The 17240-nt window shown below is 40.7% G+C and overlaps 1 protein-coding gene across 18 annotated transcripts in view; it reads left to right on the top strand.

Moving 5' to 3' along the window:
- Arhgap21 (Rho GTPase activating protein 21) overlaps nucleotides 1-17240 on the top strand; it is a 120773-nt gene that overhangs the window by 9596 nt on the left and 93937 nt on the right. For 9 of the 18 annotated variants that reach the window (XR_373946.4, XR_373945.4, XM_030252086.1 and 6 more), the window contains exon 1: nucleotides 1564-15813. The exons of the other annotated variants lie outside the window; for them this stretch is intronic. Coding sequence is in view for 7 of the 9 variants with exons in the window: in XM_030252086.1 (XP_030107946.1) it covers nucleotides 15730-15813 (84 nt within the window). In the remaining 2 variants the exon portion in view is untranslated. Of the gene's footprint in view, nucleotides 1-1563; nucleotides 15814-17240 lie in introns of those variants that run through there. 18 annotated transcript variants of the gene reach the window in all.

Raw genomic sequence — 17240 nt, 5'->3', positions numbered from 1 at the left:
AAAAAAAGACTTATTTATTTATATATTTAATGTATATGGATACTTTGCATGTACATTTGCATAGCAGCAGACAGCATCAGACAGTTGAGCTGTCATGTGGGTCTAGGAATTGAACTCAGGACCATTAGAAGGGCAGTGAATGCTCTTACCGACTGAGCCATCTCTCCAGCATGGTGATTATTAGATATCAGATAGGGCTAGTACATTTAGAAGTCGCTTCTGGATATCATTTTACTAGTACTTGGTCTGCGGGTAAGGTGTTGGCTATGCTAGTGTCTTTTGGTATATCGGGGTTCATATGGAAGGTTTGATCAGTGAGGCCTACTTTCTTTTCTGGGTTCTGAATATTGGCTTCTGGAAATAATAGGGAATGGTATGTGAGTGAGGGAAGGAAATGCTTGGGGCACTCATTTTAAAGTCAGATCTTTATTATAAGGCTTTAGGAAATTGCCTTTTACTTCAGTCATCATTCATTCCTTCGTGTTTCTCCACAGGTTTGAAACAGAGAACAAGACAGGAACATAAAAAGCTCAGGTTAGTCCTAGGTTGCACTTGCAGATTCTGGTGAGGAGCTGAAGTTAGGAGCTGCGCTCATGTCCCTAGTCTTCCTCCTTGGTATTCCAGTTTGTTCTTCAGTCTCTGAAGGGACAGAAACCCAGTAAGGAAACAAAGGCAGAAACCAAACATGGAGGTAGTGGACTTCTCTGAGACCCACCATCTCTCACAAAGTTCTCTACCACAGTGCTGGTGCTTTCTTGAAGGACTGTTGCCAGTATGGTGCATGGGCCAGAACGTTGGTTTAGTGAAATGTAGTGGGTTATGGTTAGACTTTTAAAAAAAATCATCTATTAATTTTATATATGTGAGTACACTGTCACTCTCTTCAGACACACCAGAAGAGGGCACCAGATCCCATTACAGTGGTTGAGAGCCACCATGTGATTACTGTAAACTTAGGACCTATGGCAGAGCAGTCAGTGCTGTTAACCATCTAGCCATCCCTCTAGCCCCAGAAAATTTTTTTTTTTGCTATTTCATTTAAAAAATATTTATTTATTTATTATATATATATGAGTACACTGTAGCTGTATTCAGATGGTTGTGAGCCTTTATGTCATTGTTGGGAATTGAGTTTAGGACCTCTGCTCGCTCCGGTCAGTCTTGCTAGTTCAGTCCCTGCTCGCTCCAGCTCAAAGTTTATTTATTATTATACATAAGTACACCATAGCTGTCACACGTACCAGAAGAGGGCATCAGATCTCATTACGGGTGATTGTGAGCCACCATGTGGTTGCTGGGATTTGAACTCAGAACCTTTGGAAGAGCAGTCAGTGCTCTTACTCACTGAGACATCTCATCAGCCCACTATTTCATTTTTTAAAATTTCACATTTGTACTGAATTTTTTTTTTTTTTTTGTTTTGTTTTGTTTTTCGGGACAGGGTTTCTCTGTGTAGCTCTGGCTGTCCTGGAACTCACTTTGTAGACCAGGCTGGCCTCAAACTCAGAAATCCGCCTGCCTCTGCCTCCCAAGTGCTGGGATTAAAGGTGTGCACCACCACGCCCGGCTTGTACTGTATTTTTAAAAAATATTTCATAAGATATCACAGGCACATGTCTTTGTTCATAGGTTTTATGAATGGCTTGTATCCACATTGTATATGGAGGATAAGAAACCTAAAGAGTATAGGCCAAAGGGAATTTCAGTCTGTAATGTAGAATTGACAGAAGATTGGCTTTCTGTCTGTGAAGGTAGAACTCAGTGGTCTCAGGTAGATGGACCTTTTCAAGTTAGTTGTTTTTCAGCAGAGGTGGAAGGACTTTCAGGAGTTTCTAGTGGCGACCCCTACCTGGGCAGGATCTTCAGTCAGAGAAATTGGGGTCACTTGAGTAACTTTTTGAACTCGAGGTTTCTAGTCTAATCATTAGTGTAATGGTTAGCAATCCCTGGAAGTCACATGGGACTGTTGACTCCAGATTGAGTTTTGTGATATACCAATGATCACCCAAATTTGAGAACAGCAGTACCCTAGATTGCATTCACAGACGTTTTCAGTGGCCATAAAACCGAGTTACTATTCAAGTCTGAGATGGTGGCCATTGTGTGTTGCAGTTAGGCATATGTTCTCGGTGCTCTACTGAAGTGGCATCTTTTCAGGTACAGGAATTCTGCGTCAGGAGAGCCAGGCGGTGGTGCACAGCATGTCTCTAGCTTTAGCTGCCTTGGAAGCTGAGGGTTCAAGGCAGCAAAACAAAACACACTTTAACATCCAGCACCTGTGAGTGATAGTCTATTTTTGAAAAGTATCTGCTGTCCCTAACCAAAAGTTAAACATTTTAAAGTGGTAGAAATTCTGCTTTTTGGCTCACTGCAGCTACAGCTGTTACTTTCAGTTTTATTTAAAAAGTAATTTATTGAGGTTCATTTGTAGAAGGCTGTATTTGAAGAAACTCTTGCTAGAATAATTTGTAATCATTTGCTTTTACTGTTTTTTTTTTTTAGCAAGAATAGAAAAAGTTGCAGTGAAAGAATATATATGCACATACAACATGCACACACATCATGCATGCACATACATCATACACACACACACAGACACACACACATACCCACACCTCTGTATGTGAGTGCACATTGTGAGTGACAGAAATCATTGCAACATAAATCTTAAATAATGAAGTGTTCATTAGTGAGATAATTTCCCCTATAAATCTGTCCCCATTTACTGCCAACAGCTCTTCTGATTCTGTCTTTTGAATCAGGCTGGCCTTTCAGTCTGACTCATAGTGGACGGCATATGATAATATAATGCACACACAACGCAAACTAATTGCAGTGTCCAGTTGCAATCCTGAAAAAGAAGTGTGGTTTCTGAAAACAGTGACTGTGAAGGAGTAGGCACCCAGCAACTGACAAGGAGGATCTGGCAGAGACAGACCAGTTCACAATGAAGAAAATGTAATCAGGGTTGATAGGCATCTCAAAGGAGAGCCGTGGAGAGCATGTTTAAGGATTAAGAGCTTTTGAGAAATTGATGTCTTTGCCCGTGATTGCATCTAGGAGGATGCGGTTCTTCTCGGAAGCAAAGTTTAGCTTAGACTCAGTCTTTCAGCAGCTCTGTTTGCCAAGAGACAGTAAAAATCAGGGATGAATATATTGATGGATGGATGGAAGTAGTGAACAAATTGCTCTTGCTGCTGAGAATTAATAGAAAACCCTAGCTTTCCTGGTTAACTTTCAAATGAAGCTGTTTAAAAAGAGACCTCGGGATAGTTTCTACAAAGGTTATAGTTCTTAGGTTCCCACATAGTTCAGAAGTGTGAGTATTTTAGCTGCACCATTCGTGACTCTTACAGGTCTTTGCAGCCTAGAATACTAGGGATGGCACCAAGTGTCCAGTGATTTAAACTGAGATTGACAGGCAAAATGAAGTTGTAACCTTTGTGAGAGTCTTCTTTAGGATATGTGAGTCAGACCATCGCCAGGTGGTGGTATCAACAGAACCGTAGTGTGTGGCTAGCGGATACGTGCCTCTCTAGGCATGTAGGAATACAGTCTCTCCCAGCTCAGAGAAAGCCTGAGAGTGAATAACGTGTCTGTGTTTGGTCTTTGATTGCTGCTGCCAGTCTTGCTGGCCTTTGATGGCTGTAATCCTTATATTTAACGTTGGCTTTTAAGGTTACTCAAACGGTGTGTTTGGACTAACTGGTACTTCTTTTTTTCTTGTATATTTTCTTTATTTACATTTCAAATGGTTTCCCTTTTCCAAGCGATTAGCTGATATTTCTAGAAGCAGGTAGATAGTTATTTAAAGGGTCTAAAATATGAGTGTCCGTAAAGAGCTCAGTGATTCCTGCAAACATAGGGATTGGAAAGTGTGTGCTGCACTCTGTGCTGAAGCGTTAGGCGATCATGGACAGGAAAATGGTGTGCCTTCTAGCTGGCTCTTAATTGACTGTAGACTAAATAGAAGTCTTAAGTCTCTTAATAGGATTTGAAATTTAGAAATATTTTTTTTATATTAACTAAGTGAGAAGATGGATGACCAATATTATGAATAAAATAAAGTTTGTTGTTCAGAGTCTACACAGATTGTAAAAAGAGAATTTCAGGAATTAATTTATGCCAATGAACTTGGCAAATGAAGTTGTCAAGTTGCCTAAGAGGGACAAATTACTGAAATGGACAAGGAGAAATTAAAAGATCTTTTTTCTTTCTTTTTTTGTTTTTTTTTTGGTTTTTTTTTTTTTTTTTTTTTTTTTTTGTTTTGTTTTTTTTTTGAGACAGGGTTTCTCTGTATAGCCTTGGCTGTCCTGGAACTCACTTTGTAGACCAGGCTGGCCTTGAACTCAGAAATCTGCCTGCCTCCCAGGCGCCACCACGCCCGGCCAAAATTAAAAGATCTTAACAGTGCCACGTGTTAAAGTAATTGCATGTAAAATTATAAATTTCTCCAAACAGAAGAGTTTAAATCCAGTTATACACTGGTATAGTTGTGTATATTATTACACACACACACACACACACACACACACACACATATGTATAATATATACATGTATATACGTATAGTCACATGTTTAAGAAAAGATTCTATAAATCAATTCTATACAAACTCAAAAAAAAAAAAATAGAGGCAGAGAAAACTTTTCTGATCTCCATTTTGTGAGTCCAGTATAAGCCTGTCCAGATAAAAAAAGAAAAAGAATTCATATTATCAGCTGTCCTGTTTAAACTCCTTATGAATATTAGCAAATCAGATCTAGTGAAAAGGGTAATATGTCAGAAATAAGTTGGAGTTATTCTAGAAATGAAAGTTTTTTGTCAAAAATAAATTAGTAATGAAATGGGAGAGTTCATATGATCATCTCAGTAGATGCACAATATTTGACACAATTAATGTAAGTAAAAAACTGGGAATATAATGAAGTTTGCTAACTCTGATGAAGAGCATCTATAGGAAAACCAGCTGTCATACGCTGATGATCACTCCTGACATTCAGGCTCACACTGTAGTTTGTAAGTCCACAGAGGAACGAGAAGATAGGAGAAGAGAGGGATAATCACATCCCAGACAGAGTGCACATTGAAAACCACAAGGGATGGACCTTCAAACTCCCACTAGCACTAGCTAGTTAAAATGCCAAACTTGGGGGTGCAGAGTGGCTGTGCAGGAGACTGTTTTTTATATGCTGGCAATCGCTGAAAAATGAGACTTAAAAGTAAGCATCATTTTATAATGCCTGAAGTAGACTAAACTGAGAGTCAGCCACAAACTGCTGTTAGGTTCAGTTTAGTTCCAGTTAAAATTCTAGCAGGCTTTTTGTTGTTCCTGATGTTTGCTTGATTTTTGAGACTGGGTTTTTCTACTAGGCCTGTCTGTCCTGTCTGCCCTAGAACTTACTATTTAGGCCAGGCTGGCTTTGAACTCACCGAGATCCACCTGCCTCTGCCTATGAAGTACTGTGACGGAAGGTGTGTGTTATGCTACCTGGTGTTTGTTTTTTGTTTTTGTTTTTTTTTTTAAAGGGAACTAAATAAGCTGATTCTACAACACATTTGGGAACGCAAAGGACAAATAGTTACTAAAGTTATACTGGAAAAATATGAAGCTGGAGGACTTACAGTATCATATTGATAGAAATCAAGACAGTATAGAATTGATATACCACTGATATGTGCAAGAATGAAAGCGAATAGAGAACTGGGGATAGTGTTTTCAACAACTGGAAATACATATAGAAAAAAAGAACCTCTTTTTTAGGTTCAGGAATGTTATTCCAATACTGATCACTAATGTGAACGCCAAAGCTGATTCTGAAGCTGCAGTAAAGCAGTCAAATTGGCAAAGGTTTCTGGGAAATGGCACAGATAGCATTGGGTAGAAGAGAAAAATAGTGACTATTTCTATTTTACCAAAACTGTAGACTTTTGTTCTTGTGAAATGCCATGAAGGAAATGGAATGTTTTCTTTTTTCTTTTTTTTTTTTTTAAGATTTATTTATTCATTTAATGCATGAGTACACTGTTGCTGTCTTCAGACACACCAGAAGTTGTCTGAATTGGATCCCATTTCAGATGAGCCACCATGTGGTTGCTGGGAAATTGAATTCAGGACCTCTGTAAGAGCAGTCAGTGCTCTTAACCGCCGAGCCATCTCTTCAGCCCTGGCATGTTTTCTTAAACCAGACATGGGGATCGGTTTACAAAATCTTATTGGATAATGGGATTGTGTCCAGAGTCTGTTAAAAAAAGCCTCTCAGGACTCAATGATAAGACAGCCTAGCTTTAAAAATGGGTGAAAACTGAACTCCACAAGACAAGATAAATGAAAAACATATGCACACATGGTCGTCATTATTAGCAATTAGGGGAAAACATATTAGTTATTAGCATTAGCTATTTTTTTGTCACAGTAAAATTTGCTGATGTGATTATTTTTTAACTATACTCAGTTGACAGACAATTAGTGGGACCTTCTCAATTTAGATCCACTTTGAAGCAATAAAATAATATTGCTATTACTTTAAGTTTCATTTTCTAATTATTCATTACTATCCTATAGAAATAAGGGATTTTGTGTTAGCTACTTAGCACCCATAAAATCTTAAAATTTCACTTGTTGGGTACCATCATCTACCTGTTAGAAAATAGCCAGAATTTAAAAAGTCAGAATACCAAGTATTGTTGGGGAAGGAACAAGTGAGCTCTGATGCATTGTAGCTAACGGCGGAGATGACACAGTCTTGGAGGAGAACATTGTGGCAACTCTCAGAAAGTCAGGCATTCTTTCACTTTGCGGCCCACCTTTTGAGCTAATTATTTTTGTTATTTTGAGACAGAGTCTTGCTGTGTAGTAGTCCTTAGCTAGCCTACTGCTTGCTACACAGCCCAGGACAGCCTTGAATTTATGACAGTTCTTCTGCTTCAGCCTCTTAAATCTTGAATTTACAGGTATGCGGTACCATGTCTCTTTTTAGCTGTTTATATTTGTAACAGATAACATCTTCAAATTTGAAACAGACTACATGTCTGCTGAGAGATGAACCGAAAAGCAAAATTTAATGTATTATATAGTAGACTACTATTCCACACTTAGAATAAGCTACTGGGGGCTGGAGAGATGGCTTAGTGGTTATGAGCACTGACTGCTCTTCCAAAGGTCCTGAGTTCAAATCCCAGCAACCACATGGTGGCTCACAACCATCCGTAATGAGATCTGACGCCCTCTTCTGGTGCATCTGAAGACAACTACAGTGTACTTAGATATAATAATAAATAAATCTTAGAAAAAAAAAGAGTAAGCTACTGATGCTTGCCACCACACAGATGCATCTCCTGTTTCTTTTTTGGGTTTTTCAACACAGGGTTTCTCTGGGTAGTTCTACCTCTCCTGGAAGTCACTCTGTAGACTAGGCTGGTCTCAAACTTGGAAATCTGCCTGCCTTTGCCTCCTGAGAGCAGGGATTAAAAATGTACACACTTTCTGGCCTCAGCCACATCTCAGAAAGTAAGAGAAGCCAGAAATAAAAGAGCATATATAATGTGCAGTTCCACTCTAGGAAATCCTAGAACTGGAGAAAATAATCTCTAGTGATAGAGAGCAGACTGTCGGTGGTCACATGGGGGAACACTGGTTGCTGAGGCCCAAAGGTCTTGTGTAGTAGTAGTGGTTATGTGTATACATGAACTTGCCGAGATCAGTGTACATTTAATGGGTACAATTTGTTCTGTGAATTACACCTCAGCAAAATATATTTGAAAAGAAAAAAGCTTGGCAACATAAAATTCTGGCAAGGCTGTGCAGTAGCAAGCTCTGACACAGTGCTGGCTGCCCTTTAAACAGCACCCTTAGACCAAAGCCTTGGTAGCTTCTTCTTATTCGTTGGAAATGCACTTTATGGTCCAGAATTTCCATTCCTAGATAATTCCCCAAGGGAAATGAAACACATGCTGCCAGGAGTGTCCATAAAGGCTAGTTCACAGCAAACTGGAAGCAAGTCACCTATCTATCGGTAGGAAAATAGATAAAGCATTGTGATGTGGTTAGACAGCAATAGAGGGGATGGATATGAAACTATCCTGAATAGAAGCAGACAGACAGACAGATAGACAGACAAAAGGGCCCAATATTATGATCGCAGAACTATCACATGGTGATAGAACACAAAATTTGCTTTTGTGCTAGGATATCACTAGCAGGCACACAGGAAACTTCTGGAGTTGTAGGAATGCTTTGCATCTTCTTGTGTGTGTATGAGTTGCTTAGGTGTGTGGACTTGGAAAATCAAATAAATTATCAGCTCAAGGGCTGCATCTAACTGTATATACTCAAAGCAGTAAGATACTAAGGCAGGAGATGGCACAGTGGGTAAAGCACTTGCCATGCAAGTATGAGGACAGGGTTTCGGAGAGTACCCCCATTCCCAACCCCCGCCCCCAGCACACACTGTAAATGATGGATGGGCATGGTGGCCTGAACCTGCATTCACAGTTCTTAGGAGGCAACAGACACTTGTGACTATGGGAGCAGGCTGGCTAGCTAAGTCAGCCCAATCATGGAGCTCTGGAATCAAAGGAGAGACCCTGCCTCATTATCTAGTGTCTTCCTTGATCCTTGTCCATTTGAGGTCAGCCTATTCATTGCATGCACACATCCTCGCATGTACTCACATAGACTCTGACTCATCTGTTGGAGTTTTGGTTCTCAGGAAACTGAAGTTAAGCCTTGTATTTTGTAATTTGTATTTTCTACACACCAGCCAGCTTCTCATATCCCAATAATTTGGCAAAATTTATCAAGTTTGGCTTTCTCTAGAAACAAACCGTTGTTAAAAATTTTTTTTATTTCCTTAATTGCAGTCATATTAAAAAAAATAGTGAAACTGTTCAACAATTGAAAATTACATATGCTGTAGGTTGTTTAATTGTGAAAAGCTAACATATATACATTTATTTATTTATTAAATTAATGATATTGGAATTTCACTGTTAGGCAACTTAATTTTGTATGGCATTTGATTGTTTTGGAGGTGGAAGTAAGTAAATAAACTCTGAGTAAAATTTGTAAAAAATGGAAATTAATGTGCTATAGCTATTCTGTTTAAGTGCTGTGTACACTGTTTGAGTCCTTGTAGGAAAAAGTATTTTCTGATTTTTTTTTTTTCTTTTGGCTATGTCCAATACTTGTATGCTTTTAAGTGGTTCAGGTTTAAGATGTAATTTCTTAGTTTTAAACATAGTTAATATTCATGCATGCATATAATGTGTTTTGATCAAGTGCATCATTCATTCCCTCTTCTCCACTGCATCTCATCCCTCCAACCCTCAACTCCGTTTCTGTAGCAGGGGAGGGGCCCGTGAACTCCTATCCCTGTCAGGAATTTTGGGCAATTGATGGCTGTTGAGAAAGGAAGAGTCAGTTTTCTTCAGGGTTGCAGCCCCTCAGAGGCTGTTTATGCTCCAGTAGCTTGTCCTACCCATATATATGCAGGCAGCACTTAAGGACACAGTGGTGTTCAGCTTTAAGAAGAGACCACACTTTAACCTGGTGCACAGCTTGGTATATTAAGCATATTCATAATTTCGTATAAGTACCAGTGTCTCTTTCCAGCAATTTTTTCATCACATTGAACTGTCACTCAGTCTATTGCCAGTATGTTGTTGTCCCCAGCTCTTGGTGGCCTTTGTCCTAGGTCCATCCACAGAGCCATATAGCATTAGTCTGTTCCTCCTGGCTTACTTCACTTAGCACAGTGCTTTTGTGCTTCACTCATGCTGCATAGATTAGAACTCCATCTCCTTTTATGGTAAGCAGCATCCTGTCGTAGAAACATACCATAGTTTTTATGCACTCGCTTGTTTATGGCTCCTTAGGCTGTGAGTAGTACCTTTGTGGACATAAGTTATCTGTGTGAGTTCCTGTTTTCTTCAAAGAGTAAAACTAGTGACACTTGCAAATAGAGAGGACAACAGGACAGAGGCAAATGTGAGATAATGTCCAGAACAAACAAAAATTATGGTAAAGAGTAATACATACATTAATTTCCAAATGAGATTGTATACAGTGATGATGCAGGAGCAGGCGAGAGTGTTTGAACAAGTCTTTGCTGCGTTCCGTTCCAGCTCAGACCTGTTTTTGGCTCATGCGAGCACCATGCAAAGAATCTCTGCTATAGTCTGCATTCACTATCTGACTTTTAAAAACCAAGGTCTTTTAGCAGTAAGCAGGTGAGATTTTTGTCTAAGTCAGCCTGTGTCGTCTGCTCGGTCTCACAAGTCGAGTGTTTCGAGGCCTGAGGAACTAACATTAGTGGTAGTACTTTTCAAAGTTTTTCCTTTTTAGTGAGTTAAATCAGAGGTGTGTCCATTTTAAGTATTTAATAAATTCTGGCCTTGCTCTCTTCGTTTACTAGCCTTGTTTCTGCTGTCTCCTTTCACAGCTAGTTTATGGCCTGGAATCTCCTTGGGGATTTATGGGTGGGTGGCTATCTTACTTTTCTGTAAAGGGATTAGGCACAGTCATAAAAACAAATTTATTTCTACCTGATTAGTTATGCATAGTTTTGGAAGTTTGCCTGACAAGCTACTTAAACTCTTAGCAGGATATGATATTAGTTAGATTGTTTGTTTATAGGTAAAGAAACAGACTGTGAGAGCACATTCTTATGCTGCTAAGAACTTTTAAAAACTCATGTGAATTGTGTGTCTCTGAGTGTGTGTCACATGTGTGCAGGTGTTGAGGGCAGTTGGTCCTCTGGAGCTGGACTTACAGACAGTTGTAAGCTATCCACTATCCGTGCATAAACTCAAGTCTTCCGGGAGAGTTAACCAGTAAGCTGTCTTTCTAGCTCCTGGTGAATTAAGGAAAAGGTCGAAATGGGCTGTTAAATGGACATATAGCTTATGACTTTTTTTGTTTCTATGAATGTATATATACTTTTTTTTTTTTGGTTTTTCGAGACAGGTAGTCCTGGCTGTCCTGGAACTCACTTTGTAGACCAGGCTGGCCTCGAACTCAGAAATCTGCCTGCCTCTGCCTCCCCAGTGCTGGGATAAAAGGCGTGTGCCACCACGCCCAGCATGAGTGTATATATATATATATTTATGGAAAAGTCGTAGTTGGCCTGCTTTCCTGCTTTCTAGCATGCAGTATGTAATTGCATCTCTTTACTGCAGCACGGTAGGCATTTATGCTGTTGGCGTTTGTTAGCTATTGTGTTTGTTTAGTCTCTGAGGACAGGTTAGTTCTTTCTAAAGTCTTTTTCCTAGAAATTCGCCACGAGACAGAGGGCATTCTAGATCTTTTTATAATGCTGAAGAAAAAGCACTAGCATTCACTGAATATCTCAACATTCAGCATTTAACCTTCACACCTCTCAGGTAGGTAGGTAGGTAGGTAGGTAGGTATGTATGTATGTATGTATGTATGTATGTATGCGTTTTCAGGATGTGGAAACTGGGGCTCAGCAGGCTTAGCTAACTTGACCAAGGTCATGAAGATTTATAGCTGTTTTATTTTCCTTATTTCATTAGAGTGGGAAATTGGTAATGATGTTTCGAACCTACCCTAAACTAACCTTCGGTGGCAAGATTAAAGGTCCTTAGAACTCGGCACTCTGACACATCTGAGGTCCGTCTGTCCACGTCCATTGTGCTGTCCCTCTCTCATGTCCTGTCTTGTACATAAACCCCACACTTCAGTCAAGCCTGCTGTGGATTCCACTGCTTTTTCTGACCTCACTGACTCCAGGGAGAAACTATTTTCCCAGTCCCAAGGTCACGCTTTTGGTGGCTTCTCTGCCTCTTGCCTTTTCTCTTTCTCTCCCTCAGACTCCTGCTGGCATTCACTTTGCTTTAGTGTTGTCTGGACAGGCTTTGACCCCTTACCTAGACCCTTAGCTGTTCCAGAGTTTCATAGAAGTGGTAGATACTGCTGCATACTCTGTGGACTGTGTGAATATTTGCTCTTCCTGGGGTAAACACAGACTTAGAGCCTCTGGTCATCTCCAGTCAGGTTTTACTACCAATGTTTTTAAAAGTATTTTCACTTTTAGGCCTGTTTGGAATTTAGGATAGTCAATATGTAATTATAGATACACATTGGCTGATGTTTTAGGAAACATAGCTAGTAGTCACATGGCACTTTATGACTTTTCTTTTGTTTTCCTTTTTTTTTTTTAAGTATTGATTACTTTAGAGATAATGTGAGTGTACAGATATCATCTGCCAATCGATCCGTCATTAACTGGTAGATGTAAGCACATCTGTCTTTCAAAGCTTATTGTACTTTGATTTTCCTTCTTTAGTTTCCTCTTAAATCCGTTAGACACAAACCTGATTATCATCAGTGTTTTGCTTTTTTTCTGGTATTATTTTCTAGTTCAATTTTCTGTGCTACTACAGCCCAGGATCTGGAATCAACCATTGTTTCAGGACATCCTGGTGTCCTGACGAAGCATTTCAAGACCTCACTTCCCAATTAGAGATGTTCATTCCTAATGAGTTGACTTTGAGGCTTTTCACACAAACACATGCTCAGAAAACTGCAGAACTGTACCCAGGATCCACAAGCTTGCCCTAGGACTCCGTATAATTGTCTAAACTCAGACAGTGGTAATGATACCGCTTTAGTATTGTTATGGAATTATAGAGCCATTTACTGTATTCTTTTTCTTTGTAAGATAATGATATTCTATGAGTAATACCACTTCCTTTCAAATTCAGGGTTTGGAGGGTGGTATTGTTTTCCACAAAGGGTCTCTCTGTGTAGCCCCAACTATCTCGAAACTCACTATGTAGACCAGGTTGGTCTCCCCACTCACAGAGATCCTCCTGCCTCTGTGCCTTGTGTGCTGAGTTTAAAGGCATGCAGCAGCTCACCTGGCAGAGTTAGTTTTTGTTTAATGACTTTGGTATTGCATTCTGTTTCTCTTGATTCCCCAGGGATTTAATTTTATCCCAAACAGCATACACAATAATCTAGAAAAAAATTAGTCTTTCCTAATGAATGTAATTACCGAGAAGGTGCAAAGTTCTCACTCTTTCTCTACCACCCCTCCTGTTTTCTTAGTTGTACTGAATCTGCTCTGTCAAACTGTCAGGAACCGCACAGAGCTCCACTTTCTTCCCTTAGCATTCTTTTAGTGGTGGTTCTAAAATACCTAAGTATCTTGCCTTTGTCTGCTTCCCACGCCCTCGCTGCTGTAGTGTTTTGTTTTGACACAGGGTCCTTCTTTTTAGCCAACACTGGCCTGTGGTTTACTCTGTAGCCCAGGCTGGCCTGGGAGTCATGCTCCCCCTAGGATGTGAGTCAGCACACCTGCTTGCTTTCGTCATTTTGATGGTCTAGAGTTTGTTTTCTGATAGTTCCTGTCTTAGAATACAAAATTCCTGTAGTCTGTGGATATTACAGTGAAACCCTGAGCTGCTCAGCTGTCCAGGGCTCCTTTTCATCCTGAAAAGACCTTAAAGCTGATGCTGCAGGTTGGGTTTTTGGCGTAAAGGTTTGTCGTGGAAAAGTCAGATGGCCATGTAATGGTGCTTTGCTCTTTGTGCCTCAGTTCCTAAAGGTGGAGTACTTTTCGGTGCTGTGGTAAAACACCATGACCAGAGTTGACTTATGGGCTGCTGCAGTGGGACTGGGGAGGCAGAGGCAGGAAGATCTCTGTGATTTCAAGGCCAGCCTGTTCGACAAAGTGAGTCACTTTGTACACTGTACTGGACAGCCAGGACTATACAGAGAAACTCTGTCTGTCTGTGTGAAAGAAAACAAAAAAAGAAAACAAAGTTGACATAGGGAAGGAAGAGTTTATTTCTGTTTATGTGTTTACAGCCCATGCAGGGAGTCCATGATGGTGGCAGACATGTGGAGCAGACAGCCAGAGCAGAAGCTGAGAGGCTCTGTCTCTCACTTAAGCCACCAAGCAGCAAGCAGACTAGAAGAGGGGCAGGGGCACAGACTCTCACAACGTGTATTCTTCCAGCCAGAGTCCACCTCACAGCCTGCCTTCACAGCCTTCACAGCCTTCACAGCCTCCCCAAATGGCACCACCCAGAGTGGACCAAGGCTCACACACAAGAGCCATGGCGACATTGCTCATTCCAGTCACCACAGAGGCTGCAGGGTCACCATTGTAGTGATGGCTGTGCTGAGGCTTTCTCTTTCTATCTCAGATGTTTGTATTTCAGGAAAGCACAATGAACTAACTCCTGTACATACTCTCTGGGTCTTTAAGGGGCTGTATTGTGTGCCCATTGAAACTTCTGAATTTTCAGGATCATCACATTCTCTTGTACCTCCCCTAGCTCACTGATTACCTTTGGTTTTGTTTCTTTTCTTTTCTTTCTTTTGAGTTTTTTACTTCTGAGTTGGTGTAGTTTGGGAGCAAACTTATTTGACCAAATGATTGTTTTAACCCATCTAGCTCATATCCCTTGTCTTATAGAGCTAATGGGAACATACTTTGAGGACCATATCCTGACAGAAAGCAGCGAAGGAAGTGATGTAGCCTGTATAGCCCTATGAGTAACTGGTTTAAAATACTCTTTTGTTAATCCTGTGGAGCAAGACTGCAGAGGAGTGGCAGAATGGAGGAGAGACCAACCTGGAGAAGCCAATGGGAGTCTCATTTAGGAGGAGGCCACGGAGGGAGAAAAGGACTGTGTTTTAGAGATGTCAGACTTGGTAGCTGGGTAGAGAAGGGGCTCAGGAGCTGTTTGTGTTTTGGTAACCCAGGGCTTGAATTGTGCTGTCGTTATGTAGATGAGGAGATTATTGGGGCTGGGAGAGGGAAGATAATGAGCCCTGTTTGGAGCAAGTAGTGCTAGGCATCTAGGTACCCATGCTTAGCAAGGGTTCAGTCATGCAGATTGAAGCTTGGGAGAAAGGGTTGGAGAGGGTTGGAGTCATTCATAGTCATGAGCCTGGACGATGACATCATCTAGGGAGAGCGCAAGAAAGGAGAAAGTGGGTCAAGGAGAGAATTCTAACTTAGATAAGAAGGGAAGCCAGTCTTGGGAATATTAATAAGAACGATTAGGTGTTCTGTTTTAGTCTTGTTAAACTTTTTCATGCTAAAAAGCCCATGCAGGTGTTACCTATTTTACAGATGAGTGAGTTGGAGTTCAAAGGTTAAACTGTCGGCTCCTTGTTGCACTTCTAGCAACAGCCATTGAGGAAGCTGAGCCACTCTTTTCTCACCTCCTTCCTGGCCTCTTGCTAGGCAAGGAGTTACAGACATATTATACAAAATGGAGATGTGCTACACCTAGGGTGAGAGAGATGGGAGGCTTGGAAGGCTGTTAGCCATGCGAGGGGCTGCAGAGAGATTAAGAAGGATGGGGATTCTAACCCCCTTTACACTGAGTAAAGACCAATTCCTGTGTGGGAATTGGTTTGCTGTAGGATGTTGATAGTATGGTTATTTTATTGTACCACTTTCCTAAGCTGTGCTTTTATTGACTAAGTAAATGACAGCTTATAATTCCCCCAAAGAAGAAGATAACAATTGTTAAACAACCAAAGTGATGCTAAATACAGACAAAGGCAGGCTCTGCTGCGTGATGTAACAATATCCTAGTGTTTGGGAGGGTGATGCAGCCTGGCCTCTCCTGACGATGCTCAGACAGGAAAGGGAGGGGAAGAGCCTCTGCGAGCACTTGAGCACTTGACTGCAGAGGGAGCGCTGCTTGCTGAGTCAGAGGATGAAGGCTGCGCTCTAGGCAGACATGGCCCAGTTCAGGCTGCTGGACTGCATGATAAACCACAATTGGAGTTTACTCTGCAATCTCTACTGTGCATGGAATGGCCAGGTTTGTCTGATGGATACATAGTTTTGCTTTTTAATTTAAGACTGCTGTAACTGTAGGGGAAAGAAAATGCTTGATATGAGAACATTGCCTTTTGTTACAATCATCTTTTGTTTCTTTTGAGTTAATTAGTTTTTTTAACATAGCATAGGGTAAATCTGATGATCTGAGTTACTTACTCTGCAAGACTGCAGTTAGCTGAAGTAACACAGTCATTGCTGTTTGTGGAGCATTAGGCTGTCGGGGAGGGGAAGTGGGACTGACTGACTTAATTTAAAACTAATAAATGAGAAGACGGTACAGTTGTAGAAGAAGGCCAGTTCACAGCTTTCCCAAGGAGCTTAAGATTGTGTTAATAAGATAGCACAAAGAGTTTGGAACAAACCGCCTTTGAGCAAGTTTTTTTTTTTTTAAATTTTCAATAAAATATGGTTCTGGATTTCTTCTGTGGCGGAACTGAATGAGGTTCCTTTCTGAGCGTTTCATGTTATGAGCTGGGCTTTTATGAAAACATAGTTTTGTAGTACAGAAAACTTGCTGGGCATATTTTTAAGAATAGCTGTCTGTTCTTAAGTGCTCTCTAAGAAGCGAGCCTTTCTCTGCACAACCCCAGCAGCACTGTTATCAGGCAGAGACCTCTTCAGTAAGTCGTAAATCATGCTGTACAGGCTCAGCCTAATGGCTTGGCTTTTCTAACACAGAAAGTCCAGCCACACCCCAGCCGTGTCTCAGTTCTTGCACAGGCCAGACACAAACTTCCTAGACGGAAAGACTTGATATTAGTTGCAAGCAGGATCTTAGCATCTCAGTTCTTCAGTATGCCCGATTTTTTTTTTTTTTTTTTTTGTCTAGAAAATAGTTTCATAGTTTAGCATGGACCAGAGAAATTGGAGATAGGGAAGGTCATTTAGTGTCTGTTTTTTTCCAGGTTAAGATTGATTCCTCATTGCACTTCCTATTACTCCCCCTAATGGATTTACATTACCATAAAAATATGGGTTTTACATGGCTACTCAAAGACTAAAAGAAGATAGATATTGCAATTATCTTAACATTTAAAATTCATGCTATGAGGAGCCTAGCAAAGCTGAAACCTGAGCTCTGTGTTATGTACACATGCTTTGTAACCACCACTCAGCCTATATATAGTCTTACCGGGGAACTTTCTTGTTTGAGGTCTGAACCCCAGAGGAGTGTTACCTGTGCCATAGATGCTTTGGGATGGGTTGGTGCAGCTGCGGATACTGAGTGCTTTGTGTGTGCCTTGGCCTGAGTGTTGCCAGTGTTGCCTTCCCTGTGGTTTTGATCTGACAGTAAGCCATTAGCTAGTAGCATCTCTTGTAGAGCATAGCCTAAGTAAAAATGGCATAGAACACCATCTACGGTGATATTGATGCCACTACTTAAATATATTTAATGGAAGTCACAGA

The sequence above is a fragment of the Mus musculus genome, chromosome 2 (assembly GCF_000001635.26).
Source record: "Mus musculus strain C57BL/6J chromosome 2, GRCm38.p6 C57BL/6J".
NCBI classification, from domain to species: domain Eukaryota; kingdom Metazoa; phylum Chordata; class Mammalia; order Rodentia; family Muridae; genus Mus; species Mus musculus.
Note: the sequence above shows the minus strand (reverse complement) of the source record. Positions and strands in the feature narration are given on the sequence as shown.